This window comes from Nematostella vectensis, chromosome 4 (assembly GCF_932526225.1).
Source record: "Nematostella vectensis chromosome 4, jaNemVect1.1, whole genome shotgun sequence".
Lineage (NCBI taxonomy): Eukaryota > Metazoa > Cnidaria > Anthozoa > Actiniaria > Edwardsiidae > Nematostella > Nematostella vectensis.
The window spans coordinates 5,321,867-5,346,702 of NC_064037.1; the positions used below are offsets into that span (position 1 = coordinate 5,321,867).

The 24,836-nt window shown below is 40.3% G+C and overlaps 7 protein-coding genes across 9 annotated transcripts in view; 4 read left to right on the forward strand and 3 right to left on the reverse strand.

Annotated features, from left to right (window-relative positions):
* Positions 1-3,338, forward strand: LOC5502477 (proline-rich transmembrane protein 4). Its single transcript, XM_001623615.3, has 2 exons — positions 1-132; positions 935-3,338. The coding sequence occupies exon 2, from the start codon at positions 936-938 to the stop codon at positions 2,055-2,057; it is 1,122 nt and encodes a 373-aa protein (XP_001623665.2). The 5' UTR covers positions 1-132; position 935; the 3' UTR covers positions 2,058-3,338.
* On the reverse strand, positions 3,234-7,592 carry LOC5502487 (protein CUSTOS). The gene is made up of 6 exons (XM_001623602.3): positions 7,491-7,592; positions 5,611-5,671; positions 5,220-5,321; positions 4,975-5,142; positions 3,933-4,018; positions 3,234-3,532 (listed from the first exon to the last, which is right to left on the reverse strand). The coding sequence occupies exons 1-6, from the start codon at positions 7,564-7,566 to the stop codon at positions 3,339-3,341; spliced, it is 687 nt and encodes a 228-aa protein (XP_001623652.1). The 5' UTR covers positions 7,567-7,592; the 3' UTR covers positions 3,234-3,338.
* Positions 7,575-13,155, forward strand: LOC5502486 (caspase-3). The gene is made up of 5 exons (XM_032370736.2): positions 7,575-8,114; positions 10,760-10,922; positions 11,366-11,601; positions 12,146-12,334; positions 12,674-13,155. The coding sequence occupies exons 1-5, from the start codon at positions 7,829-7,831 to the stop codon at positions 13,051-13,053; spliced, it is 1,254 nt and encodes a 417-aa protein (XP_032226627.1). The 5' UTR covers positions 7,575-7,828; the 3' UTR covers positions 13,054-13,155.
* A 389-nt stretch (positions 13,156-13,544) lies between these two features.
* LOC5502476 (pyridoxal 5'-phosphate synthase subunit SNZERR) lies at positions 13,545-22,066 on the reverse strand. Of its 3 annotated transcripts, none has more exons than XM_048726257.1 (8): positions 21,932-22,066; positions 20,357-20,468; positions 16,738-16,809; positions 16,358-16,539; positions 16,097-16,217; positions 15,802-15,948; positions 15,315-15,497; positions 13,545-14,538 (listed from the first exon to the last, which is right to left on the reverse strand). In XM_048726257.1, exons 1-8 carry the CDS (start codon positions 21,977-21,979, stop codon positions 14,321-14,323), a joined length of 1,083 nt encoding a protein of 360 aa, XP_048582214.1. In that variant the 5' UTR covers positions 21,980-22,066; the 3' UTR covers positions 13,545-14,320. The 3 variants fall into 3 exon arrangements, with proteins under 3 accessions (XP_048582214.1, XP_032226628.1, XP_001623651.1); XM_032370737.2 differs by lacking the exon at positions 21,932-22,066 and adding an exon at positions 21,293-21,487; XM_001623601.3 differs by lacking the exons at positions 20,357-20,468; positions 21,932-22,066 and adding an exon at positions 17,620-17,935.
* Positions 18,001-19,392, forward strand: LOC5502485 (probable pyridoxal 5'-phosphate synthase subunit pdx2). The gene is made up of 2 exons (XM_032370739.2): positions 18,001-18,439; positions 18,908-19,392. Exons 1-2 carry the CDS (start codon positions 18,083-18,085, stop codon positions 19,271-19,273), a joined length of 723 nt encoding a protein of 240 aa, XP_032226630.1. The 5' UTR covers positions 18,001-18,082; the 3' UTR covers positions 19,274-19,392.
* On the forward strand, positions 21,507-23,379 carry LOC5502484 (protein-L-isoaspartate(D-aspartate) O-methyltransferase). Its single transcript, XM_032370738.2, has 3 exons — positions 21,507-22,251; positions 22,546-22,731; positions 23,081-23,379. The coding sequence occupies exons 1-3, from the start codon at positions 21,771-21,773 to the stop codon at positions 23,305-23,307; spliced, it is 894 nt and encodes a 297-aa protein (XP_032226629.1). The 5' UTR covers positions 21,507-21,770; the 3' UTR covers positions 23,308-23,379.
* Positions 23,380-24,270: 891 nt separating this feature from the next.
* LOC5502475 (nucleolin) overlaps positions 24,271-24,836 on the reverse strand; it is a 2,684-nt gene continuing 2,118 nt past the window's right edge. Inside the window, exon 3 of the mRNA XM_001623600.3 lies at positions 24,271-24,780. Coding sequence (XP_001623650.2) covers positions 24,628-24,780 — 153 coding nt within the window. The 3' untranslated portion in view covers positions 24,271-24,627. The remainder of the gene's footprint in view (positions 24,781-24,836) is intronic.

Here is a 24,836-nt window from a genome sequence, read left to right on the forward strand (position 1 = left end):
TGCGCAGCGAGGGGACTGAGTACGAGAATACAAGAAGAGTCACAATACTTAGTCCATGCATCGAAGGAGGCGATTTGTTATCAAGCAGTAAAGGGCGAAGATCTGATTGTCCTGTGTAAGCGCCTTCAAGAGGTAATAACTTAACCGTACACTGGTCAGCTGATAAGTGCTGTATATAGTGAGAGGGTCATATGATTATAAAGCACAATTAGACAACAAAATTGATCTAAGTTTACGGCTATATTGACGAATATCGAATAGCAGAACAGGCTATATTAATAGCTACTGGTAAACCAAACCATTAATATATCGTACGAATAATTCATTCAAATCTCATTGGAAATGCAAGAAAGCGTGAGTCACTGAATCTCGACAAAATAATTATAATTCATAATACAGAACAATTCACAATACCCGTCAAGTTTAGTAGAACACAATAACCCAACAGTTGGACCTATGTCACAAAAGACGAGGGAGTTAATACCAGGAAGACGAGAACGGCCTTTTTCACTTGGGAAGAAACCAGTAAGATGTGACTATACCGCGCGTGTAAAAATCTTCGAGTTGACGCGTTCGAGTTGTTCAATTTATAAAGACTATACTTAAAAGTTTTCCAAGCCCAAAATGCGGTCTTCTTTTATAAAAAATGCCAAATCTGATACAATAACTGCTCAATATCCCCATCCCTCCCTCCCTTATCAAATCCTCTACTCGTTTGTCAACGAAAACCTTCAATATTTGGTGTGTTGAAGTATATTCCGAAGAACGGTTCCAAATGTGTCAAAGTATTACTTATTTAAAATAGGAAAGGAAATTGTAATAAAAAAACTCCAAAACTCAATAAAAATAAGCAATACCATAGGTAATATTTTTCAAACAAAGAAATTGTAATTAAAAAAGCTTAAGATTTGCTTTGAAATATATGTTTTTTCAGCATGAGCGAACCTGAGCCATCATCGCCTCGACCCGAGCGTACTCCGATTCCAGAACGCTCACCGACCGCTGAACCTGAATGGACAGGGAAATCTAAAGCCGAGCCGATACCTGATTGGACAAATGCGACCGCTACATGGCTTGGCGCGTGGGAAGTTCACTGGATTGGCCTGGGCGCCATGTTTACCCTGCTGACCCTATATGCTGCATTCTCCATAATCACAATGATGCGTGTGAAACAAAAAAGGCGACGAATTTTTTCTATTTTCGTTAGTTCCATGCTCCTGGTTTTCGGGATCTCTCGTGCGATGTTTCTTTTCATCAATCCTTACGAGTCTCCGCAATGCTACATTCTCCCATCATGCCCGGCGTTATTAACCAGGATCCTTTTTGGGATTGGTCTACCTTGTTTAACCGCTGCGTTCTCATTCATTCAGTTAGTATTTCTGCAAGTCGTGGAGATGAGGCTTTATCCGAGCAGAATTCAAAGCTGGAAGTTCCTCCTTGGGATTATAATCACCCATTTTTCGCTCGCGATTGTCACGGAAATTATTATCTTTATATTTGCAGACTGGAAATCACTCAGCATCGCCTGCCAAGTGTTTTTCATAGTTTTTAGCCTCGCTCTCAGCTCTTCCTTCGTCTATACGGGGACTACAATTATACGTCACGTGCAAAATAGCTCCCGTGATGTCGGTAGCATTGGTCAGCGAATTGACACCGAAGCGCATGCGCATGGTGGAAAGACAAGCCTGACTAAACTTGTGCGAATAACTTTTTTGGTGGCAGCGCTGGGATTGGTTAGCTGTGCTCTGCAGATTTATTCCATATTTGCAGTGTACGATATTTATAAGAACGATTCTCCCCAGCCATGGCCTTGGTGGGCCTTTCAAACGCTTTTTCGCTGCGTTGAACTCGCCGCTGGCTGCACCATGGGATATGTGAGCCCGCGACAGACTGGTAATTTAAAATCGATTATTTGCTGTGCGCATGACCAGGAGAAAGCAGTGTTTTATTACACAGACATTGAGAATAGTGAGAACGCTGTGACTGTTCAAAACAATGGTTTGTATAATACGTCACAAGGTATATCACTAGGACAAAGAAAAATTGATAGGGTCTGAAAATATAACAAACAAGGAAAATATACCTACTCAACTCTACACATACAACCAGCATGAAAAAGATAATGGTGAATAAAAGTCTGAACTGGTGGAACAAGGCACTCCTATTCAAAGAATGACGGGTGTTTCCCGGATTCGTGAAATCAACTTTGCAAAGCAAAAATAAAAACAAACAAAACGAGAACTGATGACCTGCAAAAAGTGGACGAGGTGCGTTCATTTGCGGCCGTAAAAGTGTAATTATTGACATTGAGTTTTTATATATATTTTATCCCTCCATCTCCTATCCATCAGTTCCAATGTTGTAAACGGAGGAGTTCCACAATGCGTGTATTAGTAAGACAGCATTCTAGGAACACCAGAATGCTCGAGGTGTGCACGATGCTTTGGGTGAGAACATCAAAAAAGTTCTGGAACGAAGATCTCATTCTTTCCGAATAACCTCTGGTGGACAAGTAAGACTGAAAGTTGATTATAATTGCTGTTGAATCCTTTGTATCGCGACCCGCGTTTTCAAAACACGATTTGTTTTGGTTTTCTGTTTCGTCAGTAAAACCATTCTGGGCCAATCAGAGTCTCGCTTTGTGCACTTCCCTTGGCCATCCTCTGGACATAAACCAGACACTGACAGTGTCGCGACAGAAAGCCAGGCAACTGCACTAGGCGAGAGATGGCAAGAATCTGATTGGCTTAGAATAATTTGACTGGCAGAACAGAAAATCCCAAAAGAAAAACAAATCAATGTTTTGACAATAAGGCATCGCGATACAACGGATTCGACAGTAAGACAGCATCAATCGAGATGCCTCTTATTTAACAAATCAACCCACTTTTCAAATAATGGAAATAACACTTAAGTGTTTCCATTTCCTAGAATTACCAGGGGCTTTAAATATCCAGGCCTTTGCAGTCAATTGGACCTGCACGGCAAGCAGGGGAGGGGTAAAGGGCGGCTCTGACACAGGGCATGACACCGTATGGGTCACCAAGGATGAACGGTTTCATACAGAACATGGATCACCGAGGGGTGTGGATCACCGAGGGTGTGGGTCAACAAGGGGTGTTGGTCACCAAGGGGTATGGGTCACCCAGGGGTGTGGGTCACCGAGGGGTTTGGGTTACCGAGGATGAACAGTTTCACGAGTTGTCATCCCATTAAGACTTTTGATTTTAGAATTTGTTACTGATAACGTTTCTATTCTGGTTTTGTGTTTGTGTTCTTCAACACAAGGAAACAAAAATATATATATTGCTGATTAAACGTTTTCACACTAATTGCCATCAGGAGGTCTTGTCTTTTTTCTTCTTTTTATGGCGTTTCATAACATCACAATGTGAGTGTTTAACTTTATGCTCCTCTCTGTCGCGGGTCTTCTTTTTGTTTTTCTTCTTTGTTTTACGAGACATTTCCTCGGTAATATTTGGTTCTGTTTCTTGTTTGCTCTTCGATCCATTGACTTCGCTACCTTTTGTATCTACATTGGATATTGCAAAGAGAACATTTTAAAAATCGATAACAACTTATCATGTCAATGTTGGTAGGCCATGATGGATAACAACGATGATAAAGATTCTTATAATGATGGTGATTGTAACGGTTATAATTTTGATTTAATTATTTAAATCAAACATGATCATCATAATTATTATGATGATCATGTTGACAATGATTTTAATAATAGTGTTTTAATATGATGATAATGATAATGATGACAATTATAAAGAAGGTTCTCATATGATGATATTGATTATTATTGCGATGGTTATAATTGTGATTATGATGAATACACATGACTCACTAGTTATGACATAATCATTATCAAAAATTTGTAATAATAACAAAAAATACACATGGATGAGGACATACAGAGTTACCTTTTGAGGATCCATTTGATAAAATTGTGTATCCACACACTGCTGCCTCAGCAAAACGTGCGACATCCTCTTCACATTCACCGTCACTGAAAGCAAATCGGGGGTAAAGCTAAAAATGCACACATAACATGTGAGGGCCAGATTTTTAAGAGGTACTTGTTTGGTTGAAAAATTGATTTAAGACATTGACCCCTCAACCGGCCTGTACCTTTGTGGCTTTGAGAAGTGCCCACTTGGATGCCATTAAGGGTTGCAAAGCATTCTGGGAGATCCAGGGAAAAATTCACGAGGGGAGGGCCAGTAACACTCCTCTCCCCAAAGACAGATGTTTTTTTTATAAGGCTTTCCACCCCGAAGCCAAACAAATCAATTCCAGGTCATACAGACCCAGAATATCAGTGTAAACAATTTTGGAATCAATTTGGTTTCAGAAAAGACAGCATATAGGAGAGCTGTTGTGATTTATTAGAAAATGTTTTTCTCATCCAGGCAAAGCCAAACAAGAAAAAAATCACCATGAATCCACCTTTGCTTGCAAATATCCATAAGCACAGCACTCAAGTATGCCCCAATAGACTTTATGATGTCCTAGGACACTCTCCCAATATGCTCATAGCTGAATTTTTTATGAAAAATACAAGCAACCATCAACTTGTGCTCACATCAGCACAATGACGAGGGATTAAAAGTGGGGACCGCAAAGCACTGTTGAAAGCTAGGAAACCGCTGACCAGGTGCAGTGGTGTTTGACTTTGACGGGCTGTATAAAACTCGGAATAGGGGGGAGGTATCTGTTTTCAGTCTGTTTTTTGTAAATTCAGCTAAAAAAATAGCCAGGAGCAATGGGTTAAGTATTTTTTTTTGAAAATCAGTCACAATCATGTTGATTAACCAACACAGCCATAAAGGTTTGTTTGAATGACCTTTGATCTTCCAGATAAATGCAATAATTTTTTTTAGATTAGATTTATAGATTTAATGAAAACTCCCTTGCAATGCCCCTGCATGCAAATTTCTAATATGCATTACTTGTCTATCTTACCTTGAATCTGACTGCAATGCTTTTGTTCTTTTATTGACAGCTTGTGTTTGTGTAGTGAGTTCAGGGTCAATGATTCTTCTCTTAGAGGAGTTAAAGAGAAGGATCCCACAATCACCAACAGGAGAGATGCTAGATATCTTAACTTTCGCAGATGTCTCCTTGATACAGCTTAAAGATATTGTAGAAATCAAATAGGCATCATGACTATCTCAAACAACAAAACATTCTTTGTAATGCTCACCAACCTATTGAGATGAGAGTACAGTTTCTTAGCAACATGCTTTCTGAACTCTGGTGTTATAAGAGTGTCTGATATTTCATTTTCTTCTTCATCCTTTCTCCAATTTCTGAAAATCATACATAAAAGGCATTATCAAAAAGAGATAAAAATTTAGCCCAAATTCAGAATAGTCCAGTATTAAATTGTACTATGCCTGCTGGACAGACGGGCTAAGGAAGCAAAAATACAGTGCATGCTCTTGTTTGGAGTCAATGCACGTAACCGGCGGGAATTCTTTGAGCTTAGGAGAAAACAATGCAAAAACTTGCAAATTCTGATGTCACTGGTATTTGAGAAAAGTTTGCCTGAAACCGAGGCCTATACTGTATTTATGAGTCCTTTGAAAGTATTTTTACCTTAAACTTTTCTGGGGTATGACTCTCTCATGTTTACTCTTTAATCCCCCATGTTCTACCTCTGCAAATGATATCAAAACCTCCACATTAGTGCAACATCTAACAAATGAATTCCACTTAATTGTGATGCAGAAGATGTTTCGAACTAGGGACATAGTAGCCTGCATAACAAGCGTTTCTGTGGAGTTCACTCTTTATTCTGGCTGAAAATGCACAGAAACGCAGGCTAGAGACGTAGGCATTTTAATCAGTTCTGTTTTTTTTTTTCACACAAATTATTCAAGCCATAAATGGAAGAAAATCAAATGGCAGGAAAACAATGCTCAATGTGCCGAATCCTGCCAGGATAGGTGACCTTGTTCAATTTCCACCAGAACAGCACTTCTGCCAACTCAAATTGTAAGGCCAAATACATGAGCTTTGTTAAATGGGCTCAATTTCTTAATGGCCAGGGTTTTCAGTCTAGCGCCTTGTTCTGCGGTCTTTGCTTTTGGAGTCCTATGCTCCTTGCCGACCCACCCCCCTAATTCAAAATCTAAATCATCTAAACCAGCGCCCAAAGCCGTGTAATTGGCCGGCGCGAGGTCACAGAGTCCGCTTCTGCTAGATGTGGCACCACTTTATGAATTACTCATTGTAAAGAAAAGGAAAATAAACTATAGTATATAGACACATTAACTCAAAGTCCGTTCGCTAGCAATAGCTGGAACATAAAAGATAATATCTGATTACAGTGTGAATAGTACAGTACCAGGTAATGCACCTTTCAATTGAAACCACGGCACCCCGACCTCTGGGACATAGTGGGGAAATTAACATTCATGTGGTGTGAAATGCGTTACTTTCCTGGCCACCGGGGCATGTGACGCTGTTAAAACCCCCGATACATGGCCCCGCTGTTTTCTGATAACGTCCCACCATCGAAAGCCATACCTTCCTTTGAGCTGCCATGTTCAGTGAACTAAACTTCGGCGAGAAAAAAGCGTATGCATACTACACCCACTTTCGGGCCATTTCTAGTATTTTCACCACAGGCTACCCCAAATTTAAAAATCAACAGACATCGATAGATAGGGGTAAACTTTATTTGTTTCAGTCTATACTATCAGATATTTAGATTTGCAAGCAAGTATCTTTGTTGAAATATTATAATTTGAATATGTCAGGGGAAAAAACGGTGAAAACCAACGCACTTTCCGGTTCAGCGTCACTTCCCCACCCCATTTCCCGGCCTGTTGAGGGCTTCTGTTAAATCCCCTGGCCCCTGGTGGACAACAGGTGTTGATTAGGTGTTAAATCCCCTGCATGACCGTGTTACCTCCCCGGTATGACCCAGGGGTCTGGGGGCCGGGCTGTCAATTGACTGGTGCATAACAGCCTCACTGCCATAAAAGGCAGTGTGAATTAAAAATGTTAATCTGGTTATCAAAATAGCCCAATGATGCTATGCCAAAATTCTTTTTTTTTTCACAAATATTTGTCGGATTCATAGTGTTACAAAGTTTCCTTAGCAACGGCCCTCAGAGAAATGTCCCAACACCCTTAACCTGAGACGGGAAACTTACACGCTTCGATTACAGGCATAGTGCTCAGTGTGTAACTGTATAATAAAGTTTCAAAATAAAAGAACACACACATCTTTGAGCAAAACTTCTGATTAAATCCCCCCCCCATCCCGTCCCTTCCCCCCCCCTAAAAAATCTCCCGGTTTTTTAAGCCTGGGGGTTGGCAGGTATATAATATAAGTACATGAATGTTGGCGCGTTTTTTATCAACTTTTCTAAAGTCGTCGTCCTCACCAGACACACGTGGTTACGTTTTAAGGTAGAGGAGATGATACGCATACTAAAAAGATATCGAGAGCTAAGTATACGCATTACCTTTGTCCACTATTCCAGCAATCTCCGCAAGTTTTCTCGCTTCTTCCTCGTCTTCATCAGAACTAGAAGATGCCATCTTGAAACTGAAACCGCTGACCGGATGTAAAAAAAAATTCGCGCGGAAAAAAAAATCAAGAAAAATGCAAGCACTTGAAGAAAACGGAAGTCTCAAAACTGGAAAGCGACATTTTGTCATATGGAAACCGAAAGTCGGACGTGTTTTACTGTAAAGCTTTCGAACCGATTAGATATCAAATCGTAGCTGTACAAGCGGACGCACATAAGAAATAGACTTTGTCATATATACAATACGCGAATTCGAAGCAGCAACGTGTAAAATGGAGTCCGGGAGTAGTAATAGACGCGAAGTTAAAGCCTTTTGCGCAGCCTTTGTGTCTAAGCAGATCGCTGACTTGAACGAACAGTACCATCGATTACTACGGTGTGAATGTGCGATGCTCGGAGCAGAAGGGTGCACTTGTGACTTCAATAAAGATGTCCCGGACACATCGGACAACAATGGCTATCAGGAACCGGACAGTGAACAGGCGGACGGCTACAATTATGACACAAGCCACCATAATGGTGTAGCCACATCGCAAAGGGGTCAGCTAGCACGACTAGGTAAGGGTTTAAATGATGGTGCCTCTCTATTTATTTCATTTATTTATTTTACTTTAGCGTGCCACACATCTTTATTTTTGGCATCCTTCCTATTTTATCGCGCATTCTTACGGAAAGACGTTTCCCTTTTATTTGTAACGCTTTTCTCAAACAGATGAGACTTAACGTATGTTCTCATTCACGCGGTCTTTTACAGAATAAAAAAAAAAACAGTACTAAACGGTACTAAATCTAATTCCGGTTTCTGTCCGTTGTAATAAAACTTTGCTTAGGTTTCCTTCCCTAGTACTTGTACGTGTCCTTTTGAGAAGTACAGCTACGTGGATTTATCTTTATCTTCCATCCTCATGTAAAAACGATATTATAGTTTGCACCATTGTGTCGACAATAAAACGATATATAGCAGCCCAGTTCCTTCATAAAAAAGAAAAATGATAATAAAACGCATTTTTTGTTTGCAATCAGCCAGTCCTCTTCTGATTGATATCAATATATGATCAAAGTGAAACCCCTCGTTTCTATCTGTCTCAGTCAGTTCCCGGGTTTATAAAGCCAAAATGCCAATTATAACATGCGTGACAGCAGTTCTTTCTGAACATTTCTTGTGAATGTTGTTTTCTTTATGCTGTGCTACTATTAATTTGCCTTTCCGCATAATGTTTTGCTTTTTTTAATAGGGGAATTTTAGTCTGTTTTATCATCAATTCCTCAGGAGAAACTGAGAATTGGATTTAGAATACTAACAGGATTTATCAGTTTATACGGTCATTGTGTGGGTAGAAAATTTCATCTCTGGGGACACAAAAACGTCTTATTCTATGCATGCCAATAAGGTGAGCCAAAGCAAGGAGGTTACGGATGGGGAGGGTGGTGAGGATTTATTGTTCCTTTTTGGATTTCCTTATACTTCTTCACATTTTTATACAAAACTTCTGAAAAATGAGGGGCACCCCTAGATCGGCCCATATATATAAAAGTTTCAAGTTAAAAAATAACCTATGATCGCACTTTATATGAATCCTATCTCTACTTGTTCACATTTCTAATATAATTAGATTAAGACGAGAAGTTGAAGCAAATAAAATACAACAATAGCATTGATATATATGTTCAAGTGAAGTGATGGAGAAAGCAAGTTCAGGCGTGGTTTCCTAGGCGAACATGTGCAGTGCTCAAGATCTGCTTCTGCGGCATCCGCGATGACGAGGAGAGTACTCGGTGTTTTGCAGTGATCTCGTGTGTAAACACATGCTCTGTCGCATCAGAGAGGATCTCGGGAAGCTCCACGTTGTGTCGCAACCATGTTCTTACACTTCCCAAGCGGTCTTACCCAACTGTTATCACGCACCAGCACATAGATGACGTCACGCGGAAGGCTAAGACAAAATGCGGCCACGCACTGCACATGTGATCGGCTTCTCACCACGCAGCTATGGGTGACAATAACCACGTACTCAACGCATGCGAAGAACGTGCGTGTGAGATAAACCACTACCAGGGATGGGATTATTATGGTGGCGTCGAGGATGACGGATACGAATCCGAGAATGGGTACCGCGCGGCGGATGGAGTGCGTGATGTGTTGTATGTGTAGAATGTGGACACGGGAACGCGATAAGACTTCTTGCGGGAAGTGTATAACTTTCCTCGCGTGTCCCGCAGCCATCCCGCAAGCACCCAGTACCACGTTCACCCAGTACATGATCACTCGATATGCTGCATTCTGTACAGTGCTGAATATGCCATTGAAGACAGCGACCAGGCGAATCCAAAAGAGTTGGTAAACGATGTCGGTAGTAAGGTGAACGAGGCCGGTGTAACACCCAACTAGCTTGCGGTAAAAACGGTATGACATGACAACCATTAGAATGACGGCCTTGGCGAATAAGCAAACCAGGGTTAGCCATAGCTCCATTAGAATGTTGACGAATGAGGTCCACTTGTGTGGCCTCTTTGCAGCGCGACGGAGAACCTTACGATCTGCGACCTCATCGTGACGACAAATCCTTGCCTTTGGCACTCCTTCCAAAAAACCCGCAAGGGCGAATTCAGGTCCATAACGTATTCCCTTGGGGGGTGTAAGGTCCCTCTGGACCTATACTGTATACCCAAATGCAGTCTATGTAGCCCATAGAGGCAAGCGCTTGCTGTCGAGGCCATACAAGCGACGACGAAAAACCCGCAGACCGCAGCGCAAATAGCGGGAGCAGAGAAGATTGCGGCTGTAACGATGAACGGTGCGGCGCACGCGGCCATGTATCCACCAATCGAAACCATTGCTGGCATCATCATTAAGACTACGCAGCCAATCAGGAACGACATCACAGAGTGCCCACCCATCTGGGCGTGTATTCCGGTCCGGGATGCTTTTTGCCTTGGCAACTGCGGCAGTCCTGCTGGTCTCGAGGATATAACGTCCTTAATCCCCATGAGCTCTGTTGCGAATTTCATGGTCAACTCAAATATATTTGTGTTTTATGCGTGAGCACTTTTTCGAACAAGTCCAACACCAAATCTTAAATAACGTCGGGCTATTTTAGGCTCGACTAAAGATGTCGACGTGCGACCATGAGCAACCATGGCAACAAACGCAAGTTAGGGTTGGGAGAAGTGCGAAATTGTTAATGTATTATTATTGCTTTTAGGTTTGTTAAAAAGCAATAAAAAGCACTCTTGGCAAAGTCAAAGCCTGGACGAGGGAGAACGTTCAGCAATAGCCAAAATGGCGCGACTTAACATAACACACATTCCCCGTATGCGCCATCTCCCAGTCGCTCTCCCGCCACAACACCACGACAAGCTGATAAGGTGAGAAACTCTCCCAACATGATAGCCAAAATGGCGCGACTTAACATAACACACATTCCCCGTATGCGCCATCTCCTAGTCGCTCTCCCGCCACAACACCACAACAAGCTGATAAGGTGAGAAACTCTTCCAACATAATTTGATAAACTGATTAGTTGAGAAATGATGCTTCCAACTCATTTCGACAAGCTGATAATGGGAGACGAGTGCCCGTACTTCATCGAGATAAAATGTTTACAGGGCCATAGCAGAGGGTGGGGCACTAGGGGCACGTGCCCCTCAATATTTTAAAAAAAAGTTAAAAGGAAATGACTAGTAGGTTTGGCTGTGCCTCACTCCCCCCCTCCCCCAGTGTTTTCTTAATAATAAATAATTCGAGGCCTACTACGACTATGGTTTAGGTAACTACAATGGATTAACTCTCTCCGATTCGACATCCCCAGATGCCCATCGTTTATGGACCAGATATATGACGGCGTCAAGAATCCCTACGTACTGGTCATCAACAATGTGAACTTCCTGCTGAAACCAGCCCCTCGCAGCGGCGCGAGTGCCGATATGCACAACCTTCAACGGTTCCTGGACAAAGCTGGATTCATGACACGCGCGATTCACTATGATCTGACCAGGAAAGAAATGACGGATGTGTTTGAGGCCGCACGTCAGGATCCTATTCTTGGTAAGTGTTCTCCCCCATCCCCCCGCTCCCATTTTTTTCACAGGGTAATATTTTTTACCCCATTATCAGTTTCGCCTCCTGGAACTTTAAATACCAATCTTAGGGCCATTCTATTTGGAATGACCATCCATATATAGACAAAAGTAGACACTATGTAATATGATATTCGAAGCATTCTTATAATTTGCCACATTTATTTACAAAGCATTTTCTTTTTCTTGTTTCGAGTTGGCCCTTGATTGACTCACCCACCCGCTTCCGCATTTTTCTCGTAATTTTGTAATCGTTTAAATTTTACAATTTATCGTAAACAGAGATGACAGATAAAGAAAAAAGTTGATAATTATTCAGTTGCTTAAAAACTTTGAAGCGTTTAATGTTGTTTTTAATTATCGTCGCCGCCTTGTTCGGGCTGGGTTTAAAGAAATCTCCGCAAAAAAAAATGGCGTTTATTTTTACTCTAATATATGATATCAAACACATCGTATATGATAGTTACAATTTGAACGTTGTGGCATCATTTGAGACAGACTTGCCATTCCAGTTGATCATGACGGCTTCATCTGTGTGATCATGAGTCACGGAGGCAAGAATGGGATCCTGACGAACGATCTTAATTTTGTGGATGTTGACGAGATTACGGGCAAGTTTCAGGGAACCAACTGTCCACAGCTTGCTACTAAACCTAAACTGTTCTTCATACAAGCATGCCGCGGAGACGACGTCGATAAAGGTTAGTACCGTGCAACTAACAAACAACGACTACAAGAAACAAATAGACGGACATGAACGGACTGACATACACAAGACAAATGGAGGGACCGAACTTGTCGTCAAACGGGAGGACAGGCAATAACAGGCAGACAGAAGACGGAAGGATGAACGGATACAGACAGAGGTACGGCCGACGAATGAACGGACAAACACAAAACTCGATCTGATCGACAGATGGACGGACAGATGGACGAATAGAAAAAAATGTCTTTAAGTAATTCTTTATTTAAGCTGAAACGCCTAAGTTCGAATACTCTCGGAATATACCTTTACTAAATCCCTAGCTCCTTATTTCCAGGCTATGTCGTAAGCCGTGGTCACAGGAATCATCATCACGAGGAAGAACTCCCAGTAACACTTCCTTCCGAAGCAGACTTTCTAATCGCGTACTCTACTACAAAAGGAAAAGTATCATTCCGACGGTACACTCCAGATTGTGCGTACATGGAAGCCAATTTAGCGTCTATGGGCTCTTGGTTCATATCCTGCTTGGTTGATGTACTTCTTGCCTATTCGCATAGGGAGGACTTGATGAGCATGTTGACACGTGTCAATCACGCGATGGCATCGCTCTATTCAAACGCTGGCAATAAGCAGATGGCTTGCCAACTGTCGATGCTCACTAAGAAGTTGTACTTTGCGAATTTGATGGAAAAGGAGGATGAGGGCAATGACTAGGGACTTTCTATTGAGATGAAGGTGTATACCAAGACTCTAGCGAAATATTTGTCAACTTCCTCGTAAGGGAAACGCCCTCACAAAATAAAAAGGTGTCCCTTATTTTGTCTGCTTTGGTAAACCAAGGAGCCCGTTTTTGCTTTCAGAGCATAAAGTACAAAGATTGAATGGATTTGCTAACGGATTTAGAATTTCCTTTTTTATATTTGTCCCAGGCTTCTCCGAGTGGGGGTTATGTGAAATTCAATAATAAAATGTAGGCGGGGCAGCAGTACTGTCACTTTTCCATTAACCTTTAGTGAGCCCTTCTTGATCACACTACCTCTCCCCGTTTAGGCGAGGCTCTTACACAGGGGGAGGGGGCTTTTTTCGTATTTGTTTTTCCTTTAGGCGACGCTCTTGTTTAAGGGGGGTTTAAAGGAGGCGCTTATTCGAGCAATTACAGTACTGGCCATAGATGAAGTCATACAAAGAAGAAAAGCACAGGCACATAGTGGTGTCCATGAAGTTTTGATTGATGATTTATAGAAGATTTTAAGATTATCAATACTATTTTTAATATACATCCCTCTTTTGCATTAAACAAATTATTACACAATAACGGCATGGCAATATTTCAGTTTCAGTTAAATAATTTACCTTAAATTATGCCAAAATATTTTTAGAGAATATTAGAGGGTAACATTAAGAAAAAATACGCATGATTGATCATTCAGCCACTGATAACTTCCAAGACACTTAGGGGTTATGGCGCCACTCTAAACATGCTGGTTGTGCCCTTTAGATTGCTGGTTCTCTGAGCATGAATATTGTAGAAATTAAGATAATTTGATTTCAACAAAATTATAAACAATAAGATTAAAAATCAAATAAAAAAACTAATAGTACAGAGATAGATGTACCGAGTATTAGTAATCTTACCATAAACACTCTGAAATGATCTTTTATTGTAAGGAGAATACAATCCAACCCAGATTTCGGTAAAAACTTTCCAGATGTTTAGGCAATCGAAACTGATTTTTTTCCTTTGATGCCCCCCAAAAATAATGGTCCCCCAAAAGCCAAATAAAAAATATAAATGATCTTCAAGAAAAACCTTTACAATCTTGTCAAAAATTTTAGTCAAACTCAAGGCACAAAGGTTGACATCAGTTTTTTTGTCTTGATGATCACTTTTTAGCTACTCTTCTTTCAAATATGACCAGAAACCTAAGTTTCTGATACTACCCAATAGCTGACATAATGATCAATGATCAATAATTAATGTTCACTTGAATTGGATTGCATCCTTGGCAGGAATTCCTGACATTGCCTCCCCTAGATCCTCACTCAGCTCTGCAAGCTTTTTAGGATTGTTATAATGAGTGACAGCTTGAGCCATTGCCCAGGCGCGCTTGGCTGGGTTTCCACTTCTGAAGATGCCAGAGCCAACAAACACCCCATCAACACCCAATTGCATTAGAAGTGACACATCAGCTGGGGTTGCTACAGAATAAATAGAAAGTCTTTTAGCATAAAAGCAATAAATAAGAAAGGGGCCAATACTGTTAACATTTTATTCATTCATTATACATTTATTCAATTTCCACCAGTTATAATGCTAGGCTCCAAATCAAGTACCCCCCTTTAGTGTATTGTTAGTAAGCACTGTAAGCAATGTCATAAGGGGTCTGTGCCACAGGGTTTATTGCGTCCTAAGAGGTTCTTTCACATCCCTTCGGTTCAGGTTAGTGTAGTGCAGCTTGAAAAGACCGGACCTCCGGTTTAGCGTCCTTATCCGAGAAGACTGGAAACACGGGAGAATAACTTCGACTAACTTGTGACGCAAATTCGAATCAAGGCAGGAACACGGAAAAAATCCCCTGTTTGCACCAGGATTCAAACCTGGGCCACAGCGGTGAGTGGCTGACGCGCTAGCACACTAGGCCACCAACATATTATGGAAACCTCATTAGAGGAAAAAAATATGATCCCAAATAAAATTAAAATTAAAAAAAAACTACATAAATTTGCTTAACCCTGTTTGTTTGGTTTTTATTCAACACTAACTGTATTGGATTTCAGTAAAACTATGTGTTCTCAGGGTATATGTATACAGGTTAGAAGTCCTCTAAATGGCCAAAAAACCTCACTCCCCTCCCCAGGTTCAAACTCTTCAATACATACCTTAGATATTATGTACTTATGGTTATTAAGGGTTATGATAATGCATTTTAAAATCTAAAATAAATGTTACACCCTTAAAATAATAGTCACAGTACCTAGTCCTCCAGCAGCAAAGTTCACCACAGGTAGCCTCCCTAGTTCCACAGTCCTCTCTAGTACATCCATAGGTACCCTGAGTTCTTTGGCATAAGTATACAGCTCTGGCTTGTCAAGCCCCTGAGCATAGCGAATCTGTGAGCGAATTGCACGGGCGTGACGAACAGCCTCTGAAACATCTCCTAGTAAAAAACAATGAAAAGCATTCAAATAAATCATGCTACAGCTGCAGAAAAGCCCAGTGTGGGGTAGGTGGGGGAGGGGGGGAGGGAGGGTGAGACCTCCAACCACCCCCCCCAAAAAAAAAAAAAAACAAAGCTACCCTCAACCTTTTAGCTTGTATCAAATCAATCCCTAGAGAGTGTTGCCCTTAATTTTATCCATGGTTATTGTTCTGGTTTAAAAAGATAAATGACAATATCTAGTTATCTAGTCTAATGGAATGGAACTAAAAGTTGAAGAAAAATATCTATATGAAGTATATACCTGTGCCTGCCTGCCCTTTAGTGCGTATCATAGCTGCACCCTCTGATATTCTTCTGAGTGCCTCGCCCAAGTCACGTGCACCACACACAAACGGCACCTTAAACTTGTGCTTGTCGATATGGTTTGCATCGTCAGCAGGAGTGAGGACTAAAAAAAGGGTTTTAATCTCAAAAGTCTCAAACTGTAAAATGACAAATATACACAATATACTCACAACTCTTCTATGCATTACAGAAAAAAAGCAGTTTTGTCTTGCTACAATATCTTTCTAAAGTTTTATGCTTATAATTCTAACCTTCTGATTCATCAACCATGTCTACTCCAAGAACTTCTAGGATTTGTGCTTCTGCAAAGTGTCCAATTCTTGCTTTTGCCATGACAGGAATGGTGACAGCATTAATAATCTCCTTGATAAGCTACAGGGAGAAATACTAATAAGTCAGGTAAAATGCAACAAAATATATAAAAATTAAAATCATAGTACTGCAAGGCTTGTGTAAAATAGTGAGGGGTGACACTAATTCAAGGACATTTTTTAAGAACAGTCAGTCAATACCTTTGGGTCCGTCATGCGAGCGACACCTCCCTCTTTACGGATATCTGAAGGTATCTTTTCCAGGGCCATCACAGCACAAGCACCAGCATTCTCTGCCACAACAGCTTCCTCTGCATTTGTCACATCCATGATAATCCCACCTTTGGCCATCTGAGCCAGACCTGACTTGACTTTGAAAGTCCCTGAGAATCACAGTTACAAAACTTTTGTATAATTTTAAAAATTATTTGCTTATCTTTATACAAATGTAACAAGCTTGTTTTTTTTATACAGGACTAGTGGGGCAAAAGCATGTACACCTCTGATAAAACTTTTGTACTTCAAATGTCCTTCAAATGAATTTAATTTGTAATAAAAACTACTTCAGTTTCAGATATTACCTGTTTTGTGTTGATATGGTGCCACAAGTCCAGGCACCTTCTTCACTTCTTCTAAAGATAAGTTGCTGACTTCTGAAATAAGATGTACTTATGTTTTACATACCACTTCACTATTGCAGTTTTATTATTACATTTAATCGGAAGCTTGTTTGCAATTTTCATAACTCTGTTCACTCTGACTGAGTTAGGTGTAAACCAGATGACATAACCTCATAGCTGTCAACCTCACCTTAGTAAAAATCTTGAGAAAATACAGTAAATGTATCAGAAGTACCAAGATAGCTAATGCGGGAGAATACAGTCAATGTATGGATATTTTCAAGAAAATTAGGCCTGAGAAAAGGTTCAAAACCTTGAGACTACCGCCTAATGCGGGAGAGTTGACAGCTATGTAACCTGGAAACATACCTGGGGTATCATTATGCAATGATATTAAACAGTATATTTCGTTTTCTGGACTATTTGTCCTGGTATAAAATTAGGTAATTGTCTAAAACCCTTAAATTATAGAAGCCAGGGAGTATTGATTAAAATCAATTATCAGCTTTTAGATATGGTTGGGAATGCCGTTGTTTGATAATAGGAGTTATAATTTAATATCTCCCACATTACTTTGTCAAAGTTCATTTTTTCTCTGAAGACATTTTGCTTTTTCATCAAAGTAATGCAAATAATTTTGTGGTCGAATTTAAAGGCACTCTTAGCATACAGATTCTAAATAAATATGGATGTTCTAAATCGATCTTGGTATCAACAAACTAAAATGGTTCCAGGAACAGTAGTCAAAATAGTATGCTTGTTGGGTTGCATAACAAACGTTTTGAATTCAGAGGAGCAATACAACAGAAAATAAATAGTAAAAAAAATAGAAGAGGTATTTACCGCTTGTTGGGTCATTTCTAATGGTGTGTGGGAGAGAATCGCTCATTTTAGCGGTGTAGATCGTCTAAAATCAAATCTGAGCGTCAAAAGCCCGCAAAGAACAACTGATCACTGACGCAATGTACTTTACACGTGTACTGGGTAACCTGGCTGCTCATTACATAACTTCTCCGTGTAGGGAGGGGAGAGGAGGAGAGCTCATTATTTAACGCGAGCAATAAAAAGCCAGATTGCCGAACTCTCAATCAAGATTGTATCCCAAACTTTTTTGGGAATAGAAACTCTGAATAACTAAAAATAAAACAAAATTACTGTTGTAAGCACTGCACAAAACCTTCATTTTGGCGAAATAGTGATGTCCTGGGTACGAGTCAGGAACGCCTGATGCGTTTCGACGTGTGATTACAAACCAAAACGTGCCAGATACTATCTAGCTCAAACTTTTCCGACTTTCTCATCAGCTATGGGTGACAAAGAGGCCGTTACACTGCGCATAGGTGTGTTGGCTCTTCAGGGGGGGTTCTTTGAGCACGAAGCTTCTCTTATGAAGGCGCTGAAATATCACCAATTCGAAAAGTTGATCGAGATGGAAGTCGTCGAAGTTCGTGATCCTGAGAATGTGGCGGACCTTGATGGTCTAATTCTCCCGGGAGGGGAGAGCACGACTATGGGTTTGTTTCTGCGCTCAAATGGTCTGGATGTCAGGATTCGAGAATGGATCCATTCGCCAGAGAGGAAAGCAATCGCTTGGGGGACTTGCGCAGGGCTAATCTTGATGTCGAATAGCCTTGAAGGGCAGAAAGGAGGCGGACAAGACAAGGTAAGAGAGGGAGCGTCGTTAGTGATTTCATTGCAGAAAAGTGTAATATTTGGGATGTTGACGGTGGCTTGGGGCAAGGCATTCCATTATTGGATCGGTCTTACAAAGAAAAAAAGGCTTGAAACAGTTCACCCTTGGGATTAAGGACCTTAGCAGTATTGGAACCATGGTATTTACGTAACTCCAACCGTGTTTTTACCCATAGGACCCATTGTAACCCTAGCCCCTATCAAAGATTTAACAGTCCTTACTATCACTGGGTTCTCTTTTCTTCCTTGACCCTGGGTACAAGTGGAATGGACCCTGGCATGTGAGGATGCTAGAGTAATAGATGACCATTAAACATAAGACAAGAAGATGTGACAAAGCACCTTGCAGCATTATGTAATTTCATGTCCAGAAAGTTAACCATTACCAGTATATGTATGTTTGTATAAACTGTTTCGTTGACTTTCTCCTTCTTTCCAGCTTGGAGGAATTGATGTTACAACCTCTAGGAATTTCTTTGGAAGACAACTAAACAGTTTCGAGGCTCCATTAAATCTTAAGAGTGAGGAACTCATTACTGCCTTCAGAAGCAGAACAAAAGGTCTACCTGTTGACCAGGCTGGTTGCCATGGTGTTTTTATCAGAGCTCCTGCTGTAATGACCATCAATAGTCCAGATGTGGCTGTTTTAGCTACAGTAGACTTACCCACTAGTGATAAACCAGTTATTGTAGCAGTGTCTCAAAACAATATGATGGCCACTGCATTTCATCCAGAGCTGACTGAAGACCCAGGTTGGCATGCTTACTTTCTACAGAAGGTCTTAAATGCTAAAAGTAGTTCTTAATAATTTTACTAAGATACTGTATGCTTGTAATCTTTTTATTGCTATTAATGAATTCCTGGTAATATTTACAAAACTCAAATATGTAAATAACGTCAAAATAAACTGTACAATGTCTGTAACATTATCTTCTTTCATTTCACCAGAAAAAAACTCTGGGGGAGGGGGGGTCTTTCTATATAAGTAAAGTGGACCATCCTTAGACATGAAAGCCATCAGAAATGAGATGTGTGCTTGATGGAGGGGCAATTGAATTCAGCAAAACTAAAAATGTGTTTAATTTAGCTGCTTTCTAAGAGTTAAACATCGCTTTGACCACACCCAATAAGCTCTCTTAGGGGTAAGAACTGCTTAGGGTTAAAATCACCCCCATCTGTTTTTGTAGGAGTGGGGTGAGGGGCGCAGAAAGCAGGATGCTAAGTAGCAATTATAACTTTGGCTCATAACTTCTAAGTTCATGATCCAATAGCTTGCCCCAGACTGCATTATATGGGTGCACATAAATAGTTGCCACATTATTGTTATTTACAATGTGCCTTCTCTCATTTGCCCACTTGAATATTGATCCCTCCAGGTTATAGAGGTTCATTTTATTTTTAATTGCCTTTTGTTCTGGCTTTCCAAGTTCTTTCATAAGCCTGTCAACAATGGCAGATGATCGGTATCCAATAGAGCAGTAAGCTACCACAGTCTTTTGCTCTTCTGATGAGTCTAAAAAAATACACATCTTAGGTAAATTTTCTATAAAAGCTGTGAGCGTTAAATGTCCATCTCTTTCTTGTTATGTCTTTAGGGTTAGAGAATGCTGCATTCTACACTGTTTAGGGGAGGGGCACATTTCGCAGATCTGATGAGTGGAGTGTATATCATGTGTAAGAAATATGAATTTAAAGACATACTGCAGACTGAGACCTAGACTGAAGGATTATTTGTGTTCCTTAGATGCAATAGAAACAGACAAAAAATTGTATAAGCTTGAAATAAAAAGTGATGAGCATACTTTCCAACTCTTTACCTTTTAACAGTAACAATTAGCCTGTAGACATACAAGAAGCCACTTTATTTGCAATCCCTAACATGCCTTACCTGTAGCATTGTCGATTAAATTGATTACATCCTTAATGTCAGAGATGTCTGGGTTCACTGAAATAGCATTTGGAAGATGACTGACACTAAACTCACTCTTGCTTCTTGTATCCTACATAATGAAAAGGATGTAAAAATAAGCTAGAAATAGCCTCATTAGATCCATGGTTAAGATCCGTCTACATTAGTGGAAGCCACTGTAAAATTATGATCTAAACATCATAGCATAAAAAATTGTTAAAACCTGTCATGCACAGCACTGTCCAAGTACACTACACTCTATTTTTTATAAGTACGTCTAATTTTCAGTTGACACCGTTCTTATTTTAGGAACATTTTAAGGCTGAATATGATCTTAATGATGTTCTTAAATGTTAGTGGATATAAAAATGTAATACACAATTAATTATTATGAAGAGAATTACACAGATGATCAATAGCAATAATATTAGGTTGTTATTATGAGCACAATTTAATTATGCATTTTAATACGCATCAGGACTAAAAACGCAATATTTCTCTGCTATATTAGCCTCGACATGCCGGCGCAAACCCAGGGTCAGCTGCAGGGGGTGCACAATTATATATTATTATGAGAAAAAACATAGTATTTGAAGGTTCCAATAGGAAGTGACCCAATAGCCACAAAGGGGGGTGCGCGCGCATACTGCACACCCCCTGTGCACCTTGAATGTTCTTAAAATTTGATGTAATTTCAGGCTGGACATTCTTATAAAAAGGTTCTTATAAAAGAAAGAGTGTATGTGAAGAATGACAGACCAATATTACCACTAACCTTACACTGGCAAAATCAAGTAACTATTACCTTAACCTTGATCAACGCCACATTGCTGCCCCCCCCCCCCCCCCCCTTCCTAAAACATATCCCTTCCCCTTCAATACAATATAATAAAGCATATGCTATGCAATATATACCAAAAGTACTAGCTTGCGTTCACTTTCGTCAGAGCTTTCTCGGCGTACAATGGCGGCTAGTTCGTCTGTTGATATCTGAGGTACGTTGGGAAATCGTGTACGAATCATGTTCAAAGTTGTGCGAGTTCCGAAACCAAGTGAACAGCCATTACGGGAAATCTCGATATCCGCCATTTTATCCGGAATTGTTCGCATCCATAAGCATTACCTTCAAATCTCACCAATGGTTCAAACACAATTTAGTCAAATGATTAAAATGCCGATTATAAAACAAACTTTTTCTACCTCAATAAGGAAAATGGTGAAATAAAGAAGACAGCACCGGCTAAAAACAACTTGGTCTTTACGAATAGAAGTCTACAGTCGATGAGTTGTCGGTCACAAGCGAGAGGCTCACGAAGAATCCACGAACATGTGAGAAGTTTTAAAAAAAGTTGTAGCTCGTCGTCGCGTCTGACGTCTGTTTTCGCGCAAAGCAATGCTTTTGAGTCGCGAAAGACAGGTAGCGTTAAGTATTATTATCTTTGTGTCTACTATCCTTTGCTCCTGCTATCATAACGCAAACGCAGAAACAGACTTCTGTTTTAAAGATAAGTGCGGGAGAAGTTCAAAGCAAGGGGAGCATTGGATAACAGAGACCAACAAACCAACATCAGCACCAAAAGTCGCAGTCGAAGAAGTCGACATCTCTACAGGAATGGAGTGGCACTCTCATGGAATAAATAACAATGATCTTGTAACACAGCTAAGGCAATTCGACATCATAAAGTCAAGCCGAATTGAGGAAGCTATGAGAATGGTTGACCGGGCGAATTACTGCCATCACAACCCCTACAATGATTCTCCTCAGTTCATTGGATATGGAGTGACAATAAGTGCTCCCCACATGCACGCACACGCTTTAGAATTACTCAAAGACAATATAAGAGAAGGAGCAAAAGTCCTGGATGTCGGATCGGGTAGGTTTTAACTGATCGGGGAGGTGGTTAAATGAGGCCATGAGTTTATCCTCCCCACGCACTCCACCCTGAAAAATAAGCATCTAATACCACTACCCTAGACTGATGATATTGCAAAACCGAGGGGGGGGGGGGGTTTCTGTTTATCCTCCCCACCCACTCCACCCTGAAAAATAAGCATCTAATACCACTACCCTAGACTGATGATATTGCAAAACCGAGGGGGGGGGGGGGGGGTTAAAATGATTAGTCAATGATAAAATCATTGAGACGTCTTCCTGCTCACATTTCTAGGGAGTGGTTATCTCACTGCTGTCATGGCCATTATGGTGGGGAAGACTGGTAAAGTGGTTGGGATTGATCACATCCAAGAGCTTGTTGATATGTCAAGAAAAAATGTCCTGAAGGGGAATGCCAACCTTCTGGAAGAAAACAGACTTATTTTGGTCACTGGTGATGGAAGAAAAGGATATTCTCAAGGTATGTGAAATAAAGTAGCAAGTGTGGCAAGCGTCCATTAGTTGTTTCTTTAACAAATATAAGAAGACTAGTCAAATTTTGACTGACAGTACTTGTTTTTATAGTTTTTGTTAGAACCAGAGCTATACTAGACATAGCTCCACTTATAAAACGCACCCTAATTTTGGAGGCCATTTTGGGATATAGAAGTGTCTTATTCATGGTAATACCAAAGGTTCCAGTGCTTTTTTTCTTTGTCCTTAGAGGTTACTAGAAATAGTCTGCAGCAGAGTCATTTAGGAAAGAATCTGAGCCTTGAGCAAAATAAATGGGTAAATATGAACTTATTTTGCCTCTTTTATTATTTCAGAAGGACCATACGATGCCATCCATGTGGGCGCCGCCGCTGATCCATTTCCAGAAGAGTTAGTTAAACAGTTGAAGCCAGGAGGAAGGATTCTTCTACCAGTGGGTCCAGACCATGGTACCCAATGGCTAGAACAGGTAGATAAGGACGAAGAGGATAATGTCAAGAGAAAGAAACTGATGAGGGTAAGATATGTACCATTGACTAACAAGGAAGAGCAGTTATCTTAAAGAGTATACAATAAAATTCAATTAAAGAATGTGAAAAAGATGCTAAATAAAACATCTATATTTCTAAGGAAATAAGTTATCAATCCGTTGTGGACAGAGTTAATAATAAGACTAGTGTCAGAGAGGTTGGTACTTGCTTTTTATGCACTAGTCACTTGAAACCCCCACCCCATGGTCAAGAGGAAAGGTGGAGGATTAGACTTTGACCCTGTACAAAACAGAGAAAAGGCCCCACCCCCACGGGACAAAACTGCTGTCAAATGCCCCTTGGGATGCAAACTATAGTCAACTACCAACAACAAGTAATCTGATATAAGCTATTATCTTTTAAAGCCAGTACACTTCAGCGAATATGTACTAATATCTATAAAGATAACAGTTACCAAAAAAAAAATAAAAAAAATAATTATTTCCATCTGGCATTAGTTATAATTCTTATTTGTTTTTGCACATCTCGCCATGCAGCTTGCCACATGCTGATACTTGGAATTGCCTGCTACCAAAGAAGAAGAGTCTCTCTCAAACCAGACTTTTGCATAGTAAATTTGTGATGTTATTCATTTGTCCCCAAGTTCCCATGGTTAGGACAATTCTTAAGAGTTGAAAACTTTCAATTCTCCCACCCCCTCAGGACAGATTCTTGTTCAAAAGTGCTCTCAACCCCCACATTAACCTCACACTTTCCCGGGATCATGGGGGTGGGGGTTTCAAAAGACTAGTGCATTAATGGTAGTAAGAAATTACTTCTTGAATCAAAACTGTTCTAGTTGTAATGCTGTCTCAAACCTAGGTTTTTTTCTTCTATACAAGTTTTTTTCTCTAAGAACCTTCTCTAAATGTCGTTACAAAGCCAACAACAAAATTTGTGTCAGTGTCAAACAAGTTTTAAAGATGTTGTTTACTTGTTATCTGCTTCTTCTGTATGAGAATAATTGAAACCGAAACACCAGTCACAAAACCTGATACTCATCCAGATAATTTTTTATTCAATTTTTTTCAGAATGTATCTAACAGTATTTGAATAAGGATTACTAAGAATTACTAAGAACAGATAAGAAATCTTACCAACTATAGATCCGGGGTTGTATTTCTGGCATGAAAGCAATACATATTATGTATAAATTTGCAGTTCTCTCTTGGGAAAAAAATCAAACTGCTAGACAAGCTGGTCTTCTACAAAACTGGGACCATGTTCCAGGTGTGTAGAAGCACAAGGTTTTGACAACAGCACTCTAGTAAAAGAATTTCAACCTGAAAGATGGTCAGCTTTCGCAGCAGCAGTGTTAATTGTTGGAGTTTGCTATTTGGGTTTGAAGTTTTCTAGTCTTCATCAGGCATGAAGTACTGGGTTGCCCACGTCTTGTTGATTTCGTCAACCCGCACTAAGCAGTGGAAGTCGTTGGCAAGGTTTGACTCATCTTTAGCTTGGCGAATGTCATATGCTTTGTCGTATTTTGCTTCAAGAACATCAATCTATAGAAAAAAAGAAGTTGTTCTTTGTAAACATGTCAGGCAATAACTGTTTTGAG

What these genes read in the sequence shown, in the direction of transcription:
- LOC5502485 (XM_032370739.2), top strand. Translation starts at nt 18,083, where the DNA reads ATGGGTGACAAAGAGGCCGTTACACTGCGCATAGGTGTGTTGGCTCTT. An exon ending in AAGGAGGCGGACAAGACAAG is followed by an intron (nt 18,440 to 18,907) that starts GTAAGAGAGGGA and finishes CCTTCTTTCCAG; the next exon opens with CTTGGAGGAATTGATGTTAC.
- LOC5502476 (XM_032370737.2), bottom strand. Translation starts at nt 21,487, where the DNA reads ATGCGAACAATTCCGGATAAAATGGCGGATATCGAGATTTCCCGTAAT. An exon ending in ACCATATCAACACAAAACAG is followed by an intron (nt 16,540 to 16,737) that starts GTAATATCTGAA and finishes TGTGATTCTCAG; the next exon opens with GGACTTTCAAAGTCAAGTCA. An exon ending in CTCGCATGACGGACCCAAAG is followed by an intron (nt 16,218 to 16,357) that starts GTATTGACTGAC and finishes TTCTCCCTGTAG; the next exon opens with CTTATCAAGGAGATTATTAA.
- LOC5502477 (XM_001623615.3), top strand. Translation starts at nt 936, where the DNA reads ATGAGCGAACCTGAGCCATCATCGCCTCGACCCGAGCGTACTCCGATT.
- LOC5502484 (XM_032370738.2), top strand. Translation starts at nt 21,771, where the DNA reads ATGCTTTTGAGTCGCGAAAGACAGGTAGCGTTAAGTATTATTATCTTT. An exon ending in AGTCCTGGATGTCGGATCGG is followed by an intron (nt 22,252 to 22,545) that starts GTAGGTTTTAAC and finishes TCACATTTCTAG; the next exon opens with GGAGTGGTTATCTCACTGCT. An exon ending in AAGAAAAGGATATTCTCAAG is followed by an intron (nt 22,732 to 23,080) that starts GTATGTGAAATA and finishes TTATTATTTCAG; the next exon opens with AAGGACCATACGATGCCATC.
- LOC5502487 (XM_001623602.3), bottom strand. Translation starts at nt 7,566, where the DNA reads ATGGCATCTTCTAGTTCTGATGAAGACGAGGAAGAAGCGAGAAAACTT. An exon ending in GCATTGCAGTCAGATTCAAG is followed by an intron (nt 4,019 to 4,974) that starts GTAAGATAGACA and finishes ATTTGCTTTCAG; the next exon opens with TGACGGTGAATGTGAAGAGG. An exon ending in ATCAAATGGATCCTCAAAAG is followed by an intron (nt 3,533 to 3,932) that starts GTAACTCTGTAT and finishes TATCCAATGTAG; the next exon opens with ATACAAAAGGTAGCGAAGTC.
- LOC5502486 (XM_032370736.2), top strand. Translation starts at nt 7,829, where the DNA reads ATGGAGTCCGGGAGTAGTAATAGACGCGAAGTTAAAGCCTTTTGCGCA. An exon ending in CACCACGACAAGCTGATAAG is followed by an intron (nt 10,923 to 11,365) that starts GTGAGAAACTCT and finishes CGACATCCCCAG; the next exon opens with ATGCCCATCGTTTATGGACC. An exon ending in CGGAGACGACGTCGATAAAG is followed by an intron (nt 12,335 to 12,673) that starts GTTAGTACCGTG and finishes CCTTATTTCCAG; the next exon opens with GCTATGTCGTAAGCCGTGGT.